General features: G+C 42.7%; 1 protein-coding gene across 1 annotated transcript in view; it reads left to right on the top strand.

Annotated features, from left to right (window-relative positions):
- The window catches only part of MYO3B (myosin IIIB), a 2,563,893-nt gene that overhangs the window by 1,925,986 nt on the left and 616,467 nt on the right, over positions 1-21,440 (top strand). The window contains exons 26-27 of the mRNA XM_078681588.1: positions 9,602-9,713; positions 10,564-10,726. Coding sequence (XP_078537714.1) covers positions 9,602-9,713; positions 10,564-10,726 — 275 coding nt within the window. The remainder of the gene's footprint in view (positions 1-9,601; positions 9,714-10,563; positions 10,727-21,440) is intronic.

Raw genomic sequence — 21,440 nt, 5'->3', positions numbered from 1 at the left:
CAAGCCGTAACAAGGGAATGGAGGCACACTGACAAGGGGGGGTGGGGGTAGAGGGGGAGGCGGGCTGTTTTGGATAGGGACTGTTGTTGGGGATGGTGAGGAAGTGACCTAGCTGTATGTGCTACGAACGGACTGATCTGTGAACCAAGATTGTTTGTTGTGTGCGCAAAATCAATAAAAAAGTTTATATAAAAAAATTAAAAATCCACCAAGGGGAAAGTAAGGTTGGATACCCAACTCTTAAAGCAGGTTAAGGTCTTTGATTACTTGGGTATTAGAATTAGAGATAATATGGTATGGACTCCCCAAATCCAGAAGTGCTTGCTGACAATTCAGCATGTGGACTGTGCAATAATTAAGAGTGTTAAACGTTCAGCTTTCTGCCCAATTTCTCCCACTTTAGAAATACATCTGGCCAAAGGGTTGGGAGCGGCCCTGTACAGTGCCGAGTTGTGGGGGCTGGAGCATCTTAATCTGCTAGAGGTCACGGAAAATACATTTTTAAGATCGATCCTAAATCTTCCAGTGAATACGCCTTTATTACCTCTATGCCTTGATCTTGGACTAAGGTCTATTACCCACTTTGCTGTCCTCAAGGTGCTTATGTTTTGTATAAGACTCTGGATTAGTAATACTCAGATTCCAGTAAAGGACGCTGTGGAGGAATTATTAACTCTTCAAAGACAGTCAGAGCATTTGGTTTGAAAAGTTTAAGGAGTGGTGTTTTAAATTGGGACTGGGGACCATGTGGGATCATCCGCAGTCAATTACAAAAAAAATGGTTCCCCAGCTTAAAAAAAGGTACTGGAATCTTATTGATTCTTCTTCCGCTGAAACTAGGTTACTTGGCACTTTAGCCACCAGATTCTTAATTGTAAAAAGTTGTTTTAAGTTTGATTTTTACTTAGATGAGGTTGAACCCCGACAGACATGAGCACTTTACATACACTTTAGGATCGGGGTTCTCCAACTGAATGGCATGAAAAGTAGTTGGGTGAATGCTACTGTAACTCCTTTGTTTCCGTCCTGTAGTACTGCCCCAGAAACTATTGAACATTTTGTCTCCTTCTGTCCTGTCTATGCTACCCTGAGAAAAGCATGGATTATTCCGGCTTGTCGGTTGCTGTCATTCTCACGTCCCTTAGATGCTCTAAGTGTAATCTCAGTTCAGATACGACAAGGTGGCTTGTCTTTACACTGTCTAGATATCTGCTTTATGCCTGGTGGCAGAGGTCTAACTTGGTAAAATAATATAGTGGAGCAGGACTTTGGAACATATAGGGAAAGTATGGATTGAGGTTATTCAGGGACTGCAGTGTATAATGACGGGTATGGCCTGTTTTGTTAATGCTGATGCTATTTTTTAATGTTTACTCTAGGTTTTAAAGTAATTTTAAAAGTAACTTATTTTAGTCATGATCCCATAACACCACTTTTGAATGATGCACAGGACTATGAATATGTTGTCACTTTCACTTTTTATGCTTTTATTATCAATGAACATGTGTTTTTATGTATGTGTATGATCATGTTATTGATTGAATAAACTTGACTATAACTCTGTGTATTGGATATTTTTTTACATCTGCGCCCTAACCTGTGTCATATAAGTACTTTATCAGCTCAGATTATCAGTACAGAGCAATTGAGCACCATCCTAAACTGAAATGGTATCGCTGGATATAAGCTAATTCTTATTGTGACCTTGCTGTTACAAAATTAAAAGAAGAGTGCATGTTAGGACTTTTCATGCCTTTTCAACCGAAATGTTTTGGCCATCTAGATAGCCCAAATGGGTTTTTCTTTTCACCAATCATTGGTCACTTTGGCCCAGATTTAAAGACATTTGGCGCTGTGGTTGTGCCACTTTTTTGGCACAGCTATTGTGCAAAATATTAGTATTTACTAAGCTACGCAATGGACGACTTGCCTTGCCTTGTGTGGCTTTCATGCCTTTTCAAAATGTTTTGCCCATCTAGATAGCCCACACGGGTTTCGGCCATTCATCAGGACTTTCTCAGGGCATGTCCATCCTTATTCTGTACTGCCTATGACTACTGTGTGCTATGAGGTATCTAAGTGTGTGCAGAAATGTTTGTAATAATTTGGATACGCCTAAACTCTTTTATTTAGAGGTGTATGGTGCAGTCCTGACTCACAATAGATCTGGTTCACAGATGAGCCTTTTCAGGTGTCATCTGATCACCAGAATATGGTTAGAGAAAGACCAACTGGGCATGCCCCAATCATTACTGGATGATCCATATGCCGAAGCGTATGAGCTTGACTCCGATGGCTTGTTTTGTGACAAAGTAGGACAGCCATTAAAGATACAAATGGCATACCAACTGATGGTATGATTTGAAGGGACAATTACCACTCCAAATGCGTTTTACGCTGCACTACTATAAAGGTGCATGATTCCAAATTCACTGAAGCCCACATTTACCAGATTTAACCTTTCACAGTGTAGCATCCTGCTACAATAAATACAGACACTTCTTGTTATATAACTCAGAGCTTTATTCACTGCTTCTTGCTCCTGCCCTGTCCCTACTCTAACTGCCCTCATCCTGTACTGACCCCTCCTCTTCCCCTCAGCCCACCTAGCTCCGCCCACCCCAGCTACTAGACTGTCAACTATATTACATCTCCCCCTTTCTTAACAAAATGAGCTTAATGTCTTCAGTGTTTGCAATTCTTCAATCCACCACACTGGTCGGCGGACAGTCGGTTCTTCAAACCTCAGTAGTGTTGAATCAGTGGTGGGCTTGGCTTTGGTCAGTCTTTCTGTTGTCTGGATCAGGGTATTCCTGACCATGTTGCGTTTGAACTGTTTACTCTCACACTCCGCAGTCATCATGTTTCCTTCCTGCGGTGTAACGGTTGGTTCAGATGCTCGATCGTTTTCATGAGTGGATAATGTTCGGGTCCTCTTCTGAGCACCAGCATCTACTTTTACTTCCTTTCGTCTTGTCCAGTCGAGGGCAACACTGCTCTCCAATCCAGGGTCATACATACCAGACAGTACGGTGTGGCTCGATAACTTGTTCACGGCCTCGGGTTGTCTGGCGAGCTCGTGGGCTATCTGTGCATAGGCATGTTTCTCTCTCATCTGATGATCTCTCTCTGCCGACATGTCCGGTTTTCTTTGCGGAGTGGATGGCTGGTCCCTTCCCATCTGGTGACTAAGGTCCAGTGTCTCTGTTTTCTTTTTGTAGGTCCTTTGGGTCAGCCTCGCGGACCCCTTCAAGGGTGACGGTGTCTGATCTATGTCCAGATGTACTTGTGACTGACATGACAGATTGTCTTGTGACATGACAGAGTATTCAGAGTCCTTAGTGTGTGACGTGTTGCTCTTGACGTGAAGGATGTCCTTTGGTTCCATGGTGCGTTTGGGTGGTTGACGCCATGACTGTTGTCGGGACCATGACTCGGTCGACTCACGGGATTGAACAGACGAACCCTCTGGGTCAGAGAAGTCTCTTGTCGACTTCCAGGATCGGACAGACGTGCTCTCTGAACCAGAGGAGTTCCTGGCCATAAACGTGTTTTCTAGGTCAGAGAAGTCTTTTGTCGATTTCCAGGATCGAACGGACGCACTCTCTGAATCAGAGGAGTTCCTGGCCATACTCCTTTTGAAGCGTTCCTTTGAGGGTGTATCGGGTGCTGGATGTCTGAAATAAGTGGGCCGTGATGCGTTGTTCGGTGACTCAGGGTTGTCTTTAAAACGATTCTCCGGGCGCCTTCGTCGACTTGTCTTTGGCATTGTTTCATCCGAGAAGTTGTTCAGCAACCACGTGCTTGTTCTTTGTGTTTGCTCTTGAGATTTTCCATCTTTGCCTTTCTCACATGTCAACGACGTCTTCTCAGTTTCTTCGTTGTCCCCGGTGTCATTGATGCGTTGGTCTTTTCCTGTTCGTTGTTGGGGAGGGTCGGTTCGTCTTATGCGACCTATTTCTTCTTCCCACTTGTTTGGTGCTCGGATACCCATGATGTGGGTGTGATGTGTTCTCCTGCTGGATGATGTTCCTTCAGACTCATCTTCACAACTTGACGAAGAGTGTTCCTGCGCCGACTTCCAGTTTTGACCATTTGGAGCTCTCCTTCTATAGTTCGTCTTCCTTACTCTCTTGTTGTGTAATTTGCCATCTTGTCCAGGGGTGCTATCTGTCCCACTGGACGCTCCCCCCTCGTCAGACTTTGAATGACGTCCTGAGGGTGAAGAACTCCTTGAGGTTGTCCTTTGACTGATTGACTCGGAGTATTTCTTGTCACTGTGTCTCTCCCGTTGGCCAGACTTTGGATGATACCCTGAGAGTGAAGAACTCCTTGAGGTTGTCCTTTGACTGATTGACTCAGGGTACCCCTTGTCATTGTGTCTTTCCCGTTGTCTTTTCATTGCCTTCCCTCTCTCTCTTTTTTGTTTTGTCTGTTTTTCGAGTGTCATCTGTCCAGGCATCTTGATAATTTGCCTTCAGATTTGGGTCCTTTGATCTGTCTCTTGCCTTGACGTGCATTCCAATTTCAGCCTTCCTGATGATTTCTTCTAGCGACCACTTTCCTCGCAAGATCTTGAGCTTTGTGTCGGGGTTTGTGCAGCCTTCAATTATCCGGAGTCGAACTGCGTCCTCGTTCGTGAAGGTGTTGAAGTGGCAGCCTTGCACCAGGTTTTTCAACCGAGTGATGAAAGTTGGCAATGGTTCACCTGGTTCCTGCCGAGCTGTGTTGAAAGCGATGCGCTCTTGATCCACTTCCGCTTGTGCGGAGAGACGGGCACATAGCTTTTCTTGGAGTCTTTTATAGATTTCTGTGTCTTCTTTGGAAAATGTTTCGATTGGCATCGGCCCTCTGGACCCACCAAATGGAGGAGCAACATTAGACATTTCCTCTCTCTTTGTTCACCATTGGCGTCCAGGAAGTCACCCAATGTCGCCCGCCATCGGTTCTGTTCAAGACACAGACTCCAGGTATCATACTGCATTCCTGGGGGTGGTGCTCTGATGCAAGGGTTGCGTCGTTGTGCTACATCTTCCTTCGCCATGAGAAGAGGATTCTGATTGATTGTATTCAGGCGGGTTGCTCACTCGGCTTCTCGTAGTTTTTTAGTTAATCTTCTTTGGTCAAGGCCTTGGGTCTGGTCATCTGCTGGGGCGTTACTAATCCTTGCAACCACCACCGTATGCGCCAGTGACTAGAACTTGGATTTCCTGCGTTCCGAGATGTCCACTACCCAGCCGCACTGTGCCAGTCGCAGGGCTCCTTCTCCGCGGTGAGGCTAGTGCAAGTCCTTTAGTCACCTCCGTGTATGTTGTGCTTGTTTCCGGGACCGTCCTTCGCAGTCTTGCCTTCCTCTGAACCTCGTGCGGTTCTGTCCAGCAGCTCCTCCCCTTTACACTCTTCGGCATGTGTTCACCATCACCTTTGGAGGTGCTCGTGCCGGTTCGCTGTTTCTCGCTAATGTGCGTTTATTTGCTTTTCCAGTGCTTGTTTTATTTCTATCGCCAATGCTTGTTTTATTTCTATCGCCAATGCTTGTTTTATTTCTATCGCCAAGGCTTGTTTGTTACCAATGCTTGTTTCCTTCTGCTGCACTTCTATCGCCAATGCTTGTTTTATTTCTATCGCCAATGCTTGTTTTATTTCTATCGCCAATGCTTGTTTGTTACCAATGCTTGTTTCCTTCTGCTGCCAGTGCTGGTTCACTTTGCTTAATGCCTGACTTCAAAATGGCCGCCTATAGTTTGCCCAGGGAGGATGTCCCAGAAGTCGCCTGACTCAAAGATGGCCGCCGTGGATGTCTGCAGACACTACTTTCTCTCTCAGCATTCAGCTCCTCTCTTCACTCGGGACTCACCGGCCATCGTCTCTAGGAGCAGTATCTTCCTAATTCGGCTCCCCCAGGTCGCCACTGCAGTCAGGTGAGGTTGGGGTGGGCTCCCGCCGTCCCTTGCAGAGTCCTCGGCGGCGACAGGCCAATGCTCACGCATCCAGCGTGAGATTCTCCGACACACAGTTCAGGCTCCGATTATTTCGCGCTTAGCAGCGCGCAACCGCAGGCCTTCGTGGGGCGATCGACCCCAGGGGTTACTCGTCTTTTGGCTACCACGATCACCAGGTCGGGTTGGAGTGGGCTCCCAACTCGATTCTTGACTTTCCCGCTCTTCGGTGCCGACAGCGTGCCAAGGCTCACGCATCCGGCGGGACTCGCGTTTTCAGCGCGAAAACTTCTTCTTTCTCGAGCGTTTCACCGCTCGTGGTGGCGGCTCCCTCTGGGCTCCCTCAGTCACGGGAGGGGCAGGGTCACCTACTATGAGTCTCTCCTGGTTGGCAGCAGTACACGGCAGCAGGCTTTTCTTGTCCAGCGCTGCAAGGGGACAGGGCTCTCTCACTCGATCCTGTGGGCTGCAGTCCTGCTCATCCCATTCTCGTCGCCAGTTGTAGCATCCTGCTACAATAAATAAAGACACTTCTTGTTATATAACTCAGAGCTTTATTCACTGCTTCTTGCTCCTGCCCTGTCCCTACTCTAACTGCCCTCATCCTGTACTGACCCCTCCTCTTCCCCTCAGCCCACCTAGCTCCGCCCACCCCAGCTACTAGACTGTCAACTATATTACACACAGCTGAGCAGTCTCAGCTCAGAAGAAATTCAAGGAGCAGTGGTCTGACTATACAAATGAGAGCAGCTCAGGGTTCAGATCCAGACATGTCTGTGCCACTGGAGTAGCCATTTTGAGACCACTGACAAGATATAATACCAATGAGAGTGGGAAGAACTTAACTTGGACCGATGGGCCCTGAAAATCGTGAAGAAGGTTTTTCCTTCAAACTGCATTCCACCCCCAAACTCAATATCAGAACACAGGATAAGTCTTAGAAGAAGGGAAGCAAGAAAAATGTAATATGGCATTTCAATTCGGACTCTTTCCTATCTCAAAAAGTGCATCTGGAAATGTAACCTCCAATGACTTGAGGGAGGGACTTCCACTTCGTATAAATATCACAGGGTCTAAGTTGTTGATTCCCAAAGTTTTGCTTTATTCAGATTTCAGACACAAAATGACGACAGCTTCTTAATTCAAATCCAATGTTTTTAGTAAGTCAAAAAAGCACCCGTTAATCAAAACATTAAACAGCCTTTGAGGTTACATTGGACAGTTTTGGATCTTCAAACGGTGGATCCATTTGAGGTGTTGAGCGGACTGTAGACCAAGAAAGGAAAACTCATTGTGAATTTATTTATAAATGTCGTTTATTTTCTGTGCTTCAGTGCCTTTACCCACACCGTTGTTCTTGTTATTAGTACAGTGCATCTGGAAAGTTGAAGTCCATTTCAGACCTAAGGCCCATCAGCAAGTACTTGAAGAAGGAACAACTCAGTATGGTCTCTCTGGGACATATTTTAGCAGCGTTAAGAGAATCCAGCAGACCAGATTAGGACCTAGATATGCGAGGTGTATATTTTCATATTCAGATTCTTCTAACACACAGAAAGTGGCTGTGTTTCCTGGAAGAAAGCACGCATTTCCAATAGACCTTTAGCAAAATATTTCACGTTGGTGCTAACAATAGTGAGCGCTCGCCTTTTGATTTTAGGAAGTGCATGTATTGCCCTGTCTGGCTGCCTGGATCCTAAAGGATATCTCTCTTCGAAGGGTGTATTCTGCACTGCATACGACTATACTGCCACTATGGTGCATAGGTTTGTTTCTTCCCTGAATCTTCCAAAATCAAAATTCACAGCCACATTAGGGATTAAGTCAACTGGAGTCAAAATAGTTCCAACCTGTTTTATGTAGCGCTTAAATCCGCACGTCTGCTGTTTCCAAGTGTTGTAAATAACATATGTTATTATTATACTACTGAAACTACTTAACTTAATTGCCTCGAATGATGGACAGCAGAGTCTGCCTTGCGGGGTTTCAATCTCATGAGCTTGAGAACACCACATCTGTCAGTGGTGATCGTTCAGTTCACAGAGCGTCCTGTCTACTCGATATGGACACTTCTTTAATGTTAGTGCTTCAGGAAGACATGGTCCAGCACATAAAAGGGATTATTTATGTATTTGTTCCAGATTTGTATTATGCTGGTACCTCTGCCGAATTGACCATCAAGTTTCAACATCGGTTGCTGCTTACCGATTTCCTGCTTATGAAGCTGAACATTTATCAGCATCTCGTATGATTGACTGGGATAACCATCTATCACAAGGGCAAGACTGGTCCTTCTGAATTATCAACTTTGAGTAGTTACAGATGCATTACTGACAGGGTAGGGGTACATTTAAAGGATCTGAATAAAATTTGTTCTTCTTAAATTCAGTTCTCCACATACATTTTTGGGAGTTCAGAATGGTCAGGTTCACTCCAATACCATATTCCTTTCCGGTGTACAAGGGAGATCGGTACTGGTATGTAGGTCGGTACTGGCGTCAACGGACAGTATCACTGCCACATGGGGGTGTGGGATACTAGACGTTGAACTGGCGTCAATGATTGTCTTGCATTAGGCTGAGAGTGCCATGCGAGAGATGCTGCTGTGGTATATTTGTTTCAACTTTTTACCTAACACTCAAATGTTTTAGAACAGGTTTAAAAAGTCTAAGATGGTTAATTATCTGGAGGCCTTGGATTGATCCAAGAGCATTTGATCTCCGATTCTCAGTAATATGTCACACTCTGAGTTTCACATATTAAGGCTATTATTACATACAAGGGGGCTGATCAATTCTGATATGTGTGTTAACTGCTTTCCTTCACCTATCAAAATGATGTGCTTGCAGGGTTTTATCATATCTGGTAAATACCAGCTGCGCTAAAAACTGAATCCGCCCCACTTCCCCCGCTCCCGATATCCCCTGGGGCAAAAGGCCAAGTAAATCACAGGACATGCAGATTTTGTTGAGATAAGCACCAATATCAGCATGTTATTCCCCATTTAAGGTGAAAACTGGTGCTATTCATCACAACTAATTCCACTGTATTGTTATTTATCGGGTGCTATAACTATTGCACCAAAATCCACACCACTCTTAATAAGGGTCTAAGAATGCACCTGCAAGTCGCATAATTCAAAGATGTGTTGGCTAATGAAAGTATTGGCAGGAGGTGCCACATATGACATGGAGAACTCACAGGGTGTGCACTGTGGGATGTAAAGAGGCTTTTGAATGTGTGACAGCCGCACAAGGACGTCCTATGGGTGCACACTTTTTAAACTGTAAATGCACGGTCTTTGATTTCACCACACTGGTTCCCAAATAGGTAACAGGAAGGAGATAATGGACTATGCTCGTCGAGTTCCCCCAGTGAGGAAAGAACAATCATTAGCCACTCTGGATGACCGCTTGATCAACTACCCTGTTGCTGCCATCACCAGACAGCCAGACTAAAAACTATTGGAAGTTCAATGTCATTAAAGAAACTAAAAGCTCATGGTATGATAATTGAAGGTAGTGACCATCATAATGGCAGTAGATCAGTAGATGGGGTTTTGTTTCATGGGGTGACCTTGCTTACATTTATGTATGTAAAGAAAGGTGTATTGCATTGAAAATGTGTATCATAATTAAAAATGCAGTTTCTCTGTTTCTCAGATATTACTACCTTGCTTTCAAGGCTCACGGGAGCCCCCCAGTTACCAAAGAAAACTGCACCGCTATTCTGAAGGCTGCGAGATTGGACAACTGGGTTCTTGGGAAAACAAAGGTAATTCAGATTCCCAGTTAACCTGGCATTCTTTCTGCAGTGTGTTCTTTGCTAAATGTTAAGCATGAATAATACTCAAATGATCTTGTTGAATATGTGTTTTACAAACATGCCTTTATATGTTGGTGTAAGCATTGAAGTAGATTTATTAGGTCTCGCCTAGGTAGCGATTGTGCTGCCTCTTCGAGACATGTTGTATTCAGAATATGGGTTTTAAGCTTTAAGCTCCGCCCAGCGCTTCTGGTTGGTTGGTTGGCCTGCCTTTTGGAAATTCCTTTACTGTGGTTGGTCAATAGTGTTCATCTGTCCCCCCCTTTGGGTGCTTGGTTCCCTCCCATGGGACCATGAATGCACTCGCAAAATATTTGCATTTTACCACCTACTTTAAGTAGGTGGTAACCAATTCGCAAATGGGGTCCCCAAGGGACCCCTTCCTCTTTGGGAATGTCAGCGAAAATGTTTTTTCAGAGCAGGCAGTGGGCTCTCCACTGTGTCATGATGTTTTAATCAGGGTGAGCAGTGGCGAGATGGGGAGTTATAGCTGCTGGCTAAGAAGGAAGAATCCTCTTTATTTCAAGTCTAGTGAGCGGAGTGGGACTGGCTTGAATTTAGGAAAGTGCAGTCCAAGGTCTGGGGCATACCAGGAGAACACCTGACTTTTCCATTAGTGCCATCTGGAATTTTAGCCAGGTTGAGAGAATGTCCTTCATCCTTGCCTTTGGCTTGGATTCATAAAGGAAGGACAATAAATTAAGAGATGTTAATGCCCTGAACCATTAACGCAATCATTCAAGGTGTATGTAATATTGATTGACAGTCGATGCTAAAGCAAGCTCTTCTTGTATTTCAGGTGTTTCTGAAGTATTACCATGTGGAGCAGTTGAACTTGCTGTTGCGAGAAGTGATAGGCAGAGTTGTAGTGATGCAGGCCTACACTAAAGGTTGGCTTGGAGCGAAACGGTACAAAAGAGCGAGGGAGAAAAGAGGTCATAGTGCAATTGTTATCCAGTCGGGTAAGTATTGCCATTATTCTGCTATTTTCCTTCACCACTTGGCGATAAAATGCTATTAAGTGTTACACCTGAGTACTATGAGTCATTTAAATGAACAGTAAGTTAAACGGGTCACAATCACTTGAAATGCCACTGTCCCCAACATGTGCGACCTCACAGGATAATTTTCTAAGAATCATATTGATAACAGGTCTGGAAATCTCTCATTGTCTGCATCGCTTTTCTAAGAAACATTTGAGATACCTTGGCCAAGGGACGCCTCTCTCCGTTACTCAGTTACGTTTTGTGGATGCATTGGCATGAGTGCTCCTCATAAAGTAACAAAGAATCATGTATCTCTTTTTTACATGAATCGTACCAGAGAATTGCAAGTAGGGTAAAAGATAGTGAAAAAACGTGACACTGACAAATATAAATTTTATGGATGATTCTGGGATTGGGTATGTACATAGATTAATTACTCTGAATGATCTGGCCCAAATTGACATCAGTAAGTTTGTACTTTTTGCCTCTCATAATACTTAAAGGACGACTGTTAGTGTAATAGTGGTATATCCCCCAGCCTGGGTCTCCACCACCCGACTGTCCCCTGAGCAAATAAAAGCACATAGCCTTGATATATAGGTGGTACCTGTGAGTGAAAAAAGGCCAATATATTTCATTGTGGCACAAAGTAACCAAACCCCCTGTGGTGGCAAAGAGAGAGAAGAGGGGGAGGCACAATGGCCCATCACACTTCTATCCAGAACAAGGGAAAGAAATGTAGAGGGAGGAGGAAGAGAAGAAAACAGTGGAAAAGGGGGAAGTATTGATGAAAAGAATATTAAAGAGTGAATTACAGAGATAGGAAGTGTAGGGTAGTGGAAGAATGGTGCATGTGGTAGAAAGCTTGCTATTCAGCAGTATTGGCAGCAGGCTCCTCCAAAACCTTTGGGCCCCTGCTCTTAATTATTTTAAACAAATTAAGCATGGGTTACATAGACCCTATAGTTACCACCCTAAACACCTGATGACTATCTCCTGAGAACAGCCCGTATCCCAGTGATGACCAATATGCATGATGCATAACATGTAAAACACAATACAATCCAGGGTGTTGTGTTTATTTTGTTCAGTGTCACTGTGCTTGGTTGTCATTTTTCGCCATCTCGATGACTACAATCCTTTGACTTGAACCGAACAACCCGCTTACTGTAAAATGAATATGTGAAGAAGAAAATATCAGTGTAATGTCTTAGTGCCGGAACCAAATGTTTAGGTCTTGCATTAGTCGAGACCTTCTGATTTTATTTTTTTAAAAATGGAAATGTAATATACTTACTTTTAGCTAGCCCTCTTCATTCATTGCTCTGCAGTAATGTCATTTGCTAACAACAACATACTGCATGGGCCACTGTGTTAGCCCACCACTTCAACGCTTGGTTCCTTTCTGTGTGAGGAATGGCTTTCTTCTCAAGCACGTGGTTGTCATCCACATATAAAGTAGTCCCTTTCACTGTCACAGACTGGTGTGCCAATGAGCATTACAAAAAATGGTTTCTGTTTTGTTTTGTTTTCAATGTGTTTGTAATAAAGATTTACAACAAAAAAAATCAAAAGGATGGCAGCGAGCACCAGATCAAATGGCTTTTTGCCAGTGCTTCTTGTGCTATGCATTTGATAAAAGTCAAGGTCATCTATATTTTTCTGAGATAACAAGTTTTATAAGAATGGTATTAACAATTGTATCCTGTTTCCAGGGCCTCTGTGCGCTGTGGAAACTGGGATATGTCTACATAGAATATTTCTGCCTACAAGCTCACATACTCTGGTTAAATCAAATTCTTATCTTTGTTATACTTTCAGACTACATCGCCCCCTAGTAAATGACAGATATTGACCAAGAAATGTCAAACCTTTGGGGGCTGCTGAACTCTCACTCTGCTCTGAGGCTTTTTTTTCTTAGGAAAACAGTTAGATAATTATAATTAAATGAACGCCCTGAGAGGAGAGTTAACATCAATATTATCTCAGGCGATTACTGATTTCAGGGTATATTTTTTAGTCTGTAGTATGCAGAAGTCAATACTTGTTTTCTGTGCTTTTTGTGTCAAATAAAACAAATAAGCGTTATTTCAAACAAAACTTGTTTTAATCTAGTTGTGGAGGCGTGCTACAACAACCTCCCAGCCTCGCAGTACTTGAGAGCTGTGGTTCCTGGTTTACAGTTTGCATGTAAAAAAGTAATTTAGGCAGCTCACTCTGAAAATGGTTCCAGCAGCACTGGACGGTTACACCAGTTTTCATAGTCTAATGTTATCATGAATGCTAGATAAGCCATATCATTTAACAGTGGGGTGACGGAAAGAAGAGTGTAAGTATTATACCATATTAAAGTAAAGTAGTATTTAAAGCTAGTCAGAGTTTTCAGTTGGGCACCGAAGGATGCTTCAGTGCCTCAAACACTGAATGCAAGAATTAATTACTGCTAACACATGATTTTCCACTCCCAATTTACATTATGGAATTAGATCACTGTAGGAAGGGACCTGGGCTCCACCAATTCCCAATAATATTTGCCCCTGCCGCCCCTACAGTGGATGGAGCACCCTCAGGGTTTCCCTTCCAGCCCATTGAGAGATGGAAGCCTGAGGGGGCCCTTTACTACCTTTGAAGGAGGTCCATCATAGTATGTTATATCACTGTAAACAGTGCAACGCCATGGCCAGTGGCGCTCAAAGAACACAGCTTGTGGTGAACCAGCGGGCCATGTTTGATGACATTGCATCCACCTCCACATGGGTTCTGTTGGTATTACACAGTGATTTTGGTGCGCACGCACTTCCACAGCTCACAAGTGAGAAATGCTTGGTGAGTCACAACTGCACCAAACATATGGGAAGCACCCACAGACCTACGATGGTCAAAACACATTTGATTGTAGTTGTATTTTGGAACTTGTTATTGGTGTCTATTGGTTTCAGTGAAAAAATGTATTTGATCAGGAAAAAACATTGAACTGTTTTTCTACGCGACATATAGAGACCAGTGCCCATATACCCAAATGTAGCAACTGGATTTAATACAAAGCTTTTTAGTTAGTGGATGAAAACTCTGATCATGCTTCTGACTGATAAACACTTACACAGGAGCTCTCAATGGTTCTTCACCTCTCACGCCTCTCTGACAGTCGTGATGTGCGCCTTTCGTGATGAGGCAGAGTAAAGTAATTATTTTATTTTTATTAAATGTACACTCATAGAGCATCCTAATTACAGAGACAATAGAGTACTTTAGGTTTACTTCAGTAAGACAGACTAACCAAGTTGTATAGAAATCCAGCTGGTGACAAAAGCAAACCTGTGCAACATTTTAAAGGCAACCATTTTGCCATTTGTTACTTTCCCAAAAATGCTACTTCTGTATTGTGGTCTTCAGGCCTGCCTCTAACCGATTTATAATTCAGTACGCTGTGAAGTGGCCTATTTTCACTCAGTTGAGGCGATGATGAGTAATGTCACAAGCCTTAGGGCGACTGAATTCCTTCACATGCCTAAGCCACTGTCCTGCCAAGTGCCTATTTACGCTTGCCCCTAAGCAACATACACTTCTGTTTGTCCCACCTTAATCTGACCATACAATCAAAACCTCTTTGATTGTTTTGGCCTCAGAAAGTTTCTCACTCTGTTTTAGGTGCATAAAGTGACGCCTCTCTGCCTTTTTTAAACTTCCCAATACATTTGTATATTTCTGGTGACTAGAGAAAACTGTACTCTCAGGATTAGATCTGAAGAGCCATTTCCCTGCCCCTCTAAAAGACCACCGCACACCATTATATCAGAGAAAAAAAGGGCCTTGACATACCCAGAGGCAGTAATAACAAGGTAGCTGGTTTCAGACAAAGGCAATAATCAGGAATATGTCCTCAAGGTGCAATGTGAGTCTTTCTTCTCAATAAACCACCCAATGGACCGACTGTCAGACTTCTCAAGGTTACCAGATCCAGAAAAAAACACTGCTGATAATCTGTTTCCCCAGTAGGAACTGCAGAGAAATGGTGGTTACCCCCTTTGGAGAATAATAGGAAATGCATGCAAATACTGAATGAAGTCAGACACAAAGGAATATTCAAGGATAGCTTTACTGGTTCAGGAGTGGAATTAATCAAATTAGGAGAGATCAGGAGAGTGCTACTAAGTATGGAGGAAGACGAACCAAGGGAACTACTTTAATGGAGGAAGGAGAGTAACACATGAACTGGAACAAGGTCAGTGCAAAGGCTAAATTCCTAAGCAGTCAAGTCAGGAACAGAAGTGTAGGTGTGGTAAACATGTGCGGTGTTAGCCGGACTCTAGTGTAGTTCCTATATTCCCAATAGGCTCTGCGCATTGGAATAATATATACTGCAGCTTAGATGTAGGACTAAGGTCAACTAGGTCTCTGCCGAATATATTAGACTTAATTATGTGTGTGCCAGCTAGCTCAGAGGTCACTAGAAACTTTCTCAGAAGTACAAGAAGGGATTCGTTTCTGACAACCATATAGCATGACAACTTTGTTTCCCAAGAATAAGAAATCAATCTTCAGAGTCGTGGAAACAATAGATAACTATTTTACTGAGTCAATCGTGTATACTTAGTTTCACCAGAGTTGCTGAGAAATTAGAGAGACGGGCGTTTTCAATAAAAGGTATTTATTGAACAGTCTTCTATCTCAAGCATGAGAAACGTACTGGTACAATAGTAATGCTGGTTATAAAGTACAAGGCATATAATACAAACAGTATTATAAAGTAGTACTGTAAAAGCATGATATGGTTTCTAAGCCATAAGTTGCTTTAAATAGATAAAATGCATAAAATACATACAATGATAAAAGAGATGGCTAAAAGTATTCAACTGGTGATTTTAAAATACGCCTACCCCGATGTACCTGACCTAAGCCTAGCACAAGGAAAGAAATAAGTTTAGGAGTAGTCTTAAGTTTAGTATTCTTTGCCTAGAATCTGCCAAGAGTCTAATCAAGAATTCTCTAAGGGTCTAATCAGCTCCGTACTTTGGTTTAGAATGAAGGAGGTCTTATATCTCTCTCTCAGGACTCGATCTCCCAGATACCCGCAAGGGTAAGCTGGAAACACTGGAGCTGGATTTCTCGGCAAGAGAAGAAACAGCGTCTCTCAGTGCGTCTGCTGGAGGGTCGGCTTCCTTCGGCACTTGCTGCTGCAGGACGTCGGGCAAGTAGTTAGTCGATCTGCTCCACGAACCACTGTGTGTTAGTTTGGGCAAATGTAGGCATATTTATACCATGAAGGTGCCGAGTTTGAGGCATGATTGGACTTAATAACGTCACTCAAAGGTTCAATTCCCAGAAAACTCCAGGATTTCTTGGATAACTTAATATTCAAGCAGGGGGAAGATCCTAGCTGCTGAAGGCGGGTTTTTCCAAGAAATCGTTGTGAATTCTCGGAACTTAGTGGAAGTAGCCTTGCCGTATTTGGGCTGTAAGGCTCAGGCCAAATATGGTAATGATTTCTATGCCTTTATAAGGATAGGGTAAAGTATACCTATATAAGGGCATGAATCGGGAAAAGTTACACTAGGGTCCTAGATTTGTTTACAACACCCACTCCACGATCTTAAGTTCAATAAGACTAGATCTATAAGCACTGATCAAATCACAATCCCACCCAAAATAAAAATTTGCATTTGAAAAGGCTTGTTTACATGAAAAAACAAAAGTGAAAGTACACTGTATGAGCTAATAAGAAAGCATACCTTCAAATATTTACAAAGCAAAACGAAAATATACATTCATGAAATGTCTCTCAAGTCTGTACAGAAAAGACAAATTAAATCGAGACCATTCCATAGCAAAATATTTGAAACCATTGTGTTATGATGGCTAGGCCAAAATATTGTCAGTAGGAAGTTCTATAAAGAAATCTGGTTCTCTATGAATAGTTCTACTTTAGGCAGAATACTCTGTGCCCCAAAAAATTTTTTTCTAATATTGGAAAAAGTCCAAAAGTTGCATTTGTAGAAAAGTTTGTAAGCCGGAGGGTTTGTTTTGAAAAATGAAGGACGAATTGCAGAGTTCAGGGAACGCCGTGTCAATATTATCAAAAGTTATTTTCAGAGTCAGGAGAAAACATCAGATCATCGAGGCTGGCAAAGAAGCCGTCTACCGTAGTAGGCGAAGTGGAACTACTTGATCAAGCAGATCAAATGTGCATAGGTGTGGATCATTGCCGTCAGCATAGGAAGCATTAGCAACGTCATCAGTCGATGTTACCTGTATGCCTGTAGTTTCTCTTATCTCACCCGCAGTTAAACTTGCCGCTGAGACCTCAATGAATGCCGTCATCAGAATTGGCAGCCGTTGGGGACAACACGATGCATGAGCCGTTACAGGACCTATCAAAGCGTTAACATCCGATGGCAGTACTGATGGAAGTGTAAGACAGATGTCTAACACGCATTCTTCTCCGCAAAGCAGGCATCGCAGAACAGGTAAGATGCAATCGTGCCAGATTGGTCTGAACGAAAGAAACCATGTGGTGTTCAGGTCTCTTAAACGAGCCAAGCCGAGAATCTGTGTTATCCGCTCATGATACCTCATTGCACAGAGGGCTTCTGCCATGGATATCTGGGTATCGTTGTTTGCTGGACTTGCCATATCGAAGCAGGAGAAATAAAAATAGTATCCCAGCTATGAGTCCCAAGATGAGAGGTAGTCCGCCGAACACAGAGTGTACGAAATTTGGAAAAATGCCGAGGACTGCTTCAAAAGGTGTTAACAGTCTCGAAAAAATCGTCTTAAATACATGTGCGATTCCGCTGGTATCAGATATGTTTAAGATTTGGCTCAACATTTCTACAAAATGCTTAGGACAATTTGTTGATAATAGGGCATGTATCTCTGCCGAAGTCCTTGCGGCTTGCAGATCATACATTTCTCTAGACGAGGTCAGTGGCACAGTTTTTTGCAAAAGAATGGCTTTCATTCTGCTTAAAGTATCAATCCGTATAGAAGAGATATTCAGTGAAGGCCATAACCCCGTACCTCTGTCTGACTTGCTCCTCGGATACAATACTTGCATACAACAAGTAACCCTGGAGGACACACTAATGAGATAAACTTTTCCTGGCAACATGCCACAGCAGCTGTGATCATTCAGTAAAACGTAGCTGCCATTGGATAGCTGTCTGAAAATTGGTTCTATTACTGTGGAGGGAGTTCCGCGCAGGTGGCATGAGAGGTTATTTGCAGAACCATCTCAGGCTCCATGTAAATTAATACCTTGGCACAAAAGTGTACCACTTAGTGAATTTTTACAACTATTACCACTAAGGAATACCTCTGTTCCCCTATTCCAACATTTGTGTGTGTAAGGTAAAGTCCAGGTTGACTTAATGTATTCTTTACCCAACCTTTCATACAGGCCCGCTGGTATATGCTGTAGACAATACTGAAATTGGAAAATCGTTACCGGTATTGTTATGGTGCCATGAATTATCCATTCAGTGACAGGCACGTAGCCTGAACGCAGATTTTGCAACGTCCAGCCTAACTGCATGATATTACGTAATTGGGACTGGCCATGTTGTAGCATTAGCAAGTCCTGCTCTATTATGTCAATGGCAGAAGATACAATGTTGTCCAAAGAATAAATTCTGGAGGACAGAGTCGTTAACCCATTGTCCACTACAGAGAGACTTTTCTCTAAATTAATACGATCAATTTCTCGTATCTTTTCTGCAGTTTCCATTTGCGTTACTTTCCAAGCTTCGTTGTATCCAGCGTATATATCGGCGTATATGAAACGTTTTTGACTTGGTTTGCGAGGTTCAAGGAAGAAATCTCGCAAATCATTGCCTTCTTTAAGTAAAGATAAGTGTTGTTTAATCTCCGAGAGTGTAGATGTCTGTAGCCATTCAAGGCATAGCGTCCCTACACTATAAGTAGTTACTATCCCTGGATGTTGTCTCTGGGAGTATCTTGGATCTGGCCTGTTCATTTTGAAACCTTGTGTTTTGTTCAGGAATCTATCTCGACAGTTATTAGTGTCTGTGGGCCAGATTAACCATTTTTTCCAGTCAGGATCAGTTCTGTTTTGTTTTAAAATGTGGGATACGTCTAAGTTCTTATCAGAATTGTTTTTACTGTCAGGTATGGGATTAGGTATAGACGGTTTGTTTAAATCTTTTATCTTAGCAATGCCAAGACAAGATGTTTGTTGAACAGTGTCGTTCAAGAACATTATTTGTTCTGGTATTATGCAGGCTCTGAATAATGCTTCTAAACCTTGCACCTGCCAATCTTTTGTACCCCAGACGGTCTTCGTCTCAATGTTGTCGTTCCAAAAGTCAAACCCTAATGTAGACATTTGAGCATAAAAGTTTGCAGAATAAATTTGTTTAGCATTGGTCAACATTGTTTTCATTTCTGTCTTATTTTCATTTCTAAAATAAAACGTTTCTGGATTGGTAACATTATACCCTGAGAAGTATTGAAATTTCACATAAAATGTTTTCGAGCTGCCTTTTGCTGGCGTTGGGCAATGTTCCCATTGATTGTAAGTAAAAAAATTTTTTAGGATTAGTAGATTTATGCAAATAATGATGACCATAGTGATTAAAACAATACATTTGTTCATAATCTGATGAACCTTGTAAGTATTCATGTTCTGTGAATTTTGCTGACATTTCTAAATCAAACATCATGTTATTAACAGCTTCAAAGTCCCAATCATCACTGAATGTGCTGGGTGATGCAAAGTCACTTAAAGAAACCTTAAAATGGTGTAGAATCTTCAGCAGTTCCACCGGGCCATCAATGTGATAGTCAGTAGTGTCCCATGCTATACCACCAGGTATAGGTACGGCTGTGATTTTCACTGATGACAGGTCTCTTTTTTCACGATGAGATGATTTGTGAGGTGTCAGGACCAAGTTGATTTTCTGACTTGCTGTGTCCATAGAACTATATTTTCCATCTATCATCCTTCCCAAGCTTAACACAAGTATGAGCCAGAGCAGGAGAAAAAATGCACCTAACCCAATCCAAAATTCAACCCATGGTGAAACCAGATATGTTTTTCCAAGTTGATGAAAGAGTTCTGTTAACTTTTCTTTGTATGTTTTTATTTTTCCTGGCGTTTCTTCAATTTCACTGGGATCTACTGAAAAGGTATCAACGTTTTTGAAATAGCCAGAAGCAGTTCTGTCAATTGTAGGGATAGCTTCAGGATTATTCGAAGTCACTGGAGCCTTTTCTCTTTTTACCATATCTATGTAGTCAGATGTCACATCATTGTAGATAGGTGTGTCTTGACAAACTGTTATTTGGGTATCCAGAGGCATAAGTTCCATCGCTTTGTTGCATAGTCCTTCTTTTCTTACTGCAGGTTTATCAAATGTGATAAGTCTTTCAGTTTGAACCTCTTGGATTATAGCAATATTTGGACGCCTGCTACTTCTCGGGAGTCCACTGGGCCTACTACTTATTATTGGCCACATGATTGTGGTTTGACCAGGTCGAATGACACAACTCTGTTCTCCATTTTACTAGCAAGGGGCGGTAGTACTACTGATCTTGTTCCGTGGATTGCCAAGACAGGTACGGTTTTTCTATAAGAAGGCCCAAATTCCTTCTTTGCCGCAATTTTTTCTCTGACTAGATCCCCAATCTTTGGAATCCAGACAGGTCTAGCTGGGACAGGTGGTTTTTCTTCAGCGGTCGTTTGTTTCTGTATTGTATTATTCAGACTTCTTCTTGTTCCATTTAAGTCCTGTAAAACAGCCAAACGTGTTTGATATCAAAGGGTTTTTGTTCTACCACTGAAGTCTGACTATCGAGGTCCTCGATAATCATTCTAGTACCAAAGATTAGTTCATACGGAGTGACTCTACCCAGAGAATTTCTTGGCAGATTATTAAGACTACGTTGGACACTTATTAGATGTTTGACCCACCCGTCACCCGAACCTAATACCTTGGCTGTTATGGATTGCTTTATGTCACTGTTTTTTCTTTCCACTACCGCATTACCCTCGGGATGGAAGGGACTAGAATACTGCAATGCAATGCCCAAGCTGACCATGGCCTCCTTGTAAGCCCTAGAGCTAAATGCAGGACCCTGGTCAGAATGTAGCGTGCCAATTGCGTATGTGCCGATAAAGACTCGCAAATCCTTTATAACAGTTATGGCGTCAGCCGAGCGCTGGGGCCACATACAAATGAATCTTGTGCAGGAGTCCATCGCGACCATAATATATTTATAGTTGCCATCCCTAGTTAAGGGACCACAGTGGTCCAGGTAAACACACGCTAGTGGTTTGTCTGAAATCAGAAGGGGTGTCTGTGCAGGACGTTTTACTGTAGAAACTTTTATTTTCTGGCAGATTTCACATTCTAGAACATAATTTCTAGTTTGTTTCCTCATGCGTGGCCACCAGTATCTCTGTTTTAATAATGACACCGTGGCGGAAATTCCCGCATGTGTAGATGCTAGCCCTTCATGTGCTGCTACAATTAGTCCTAACCTATGTTCCATGTTTGGGATTGCCCTATCCCCCACTCCAGGAATTCGAGCAAAAGGAACATTATTCGCATCAGTTATATATGAGTACTTTATTGGAAAGCCTTTCAGGAGTGTCTTACCACTGACTTTAACTGAAGCAGTGACAGCTTGCATTATATCGCTGTCTATTTTTGTTTTTGACCGAGTAATGGCA

Source organism: Lissotriton helveticus, chromosome 3_1 (assembly GCF_964261635.1).
Source record: "Lissotriton helveticus chromosome 3_1, aLisHel1.1, whole genome shotgun sequence".
Lineage (NCBI taxonomy): Eukaryota > Metazoa > Chordata > Amphibia > Caudata > Salamandridae > Lissotriton > Lissotriton helveticus.
Note: the sequence above shows the minus strand (reverse complement) of the source record. Positions and strands in the feature narration are given on the sequence as shown.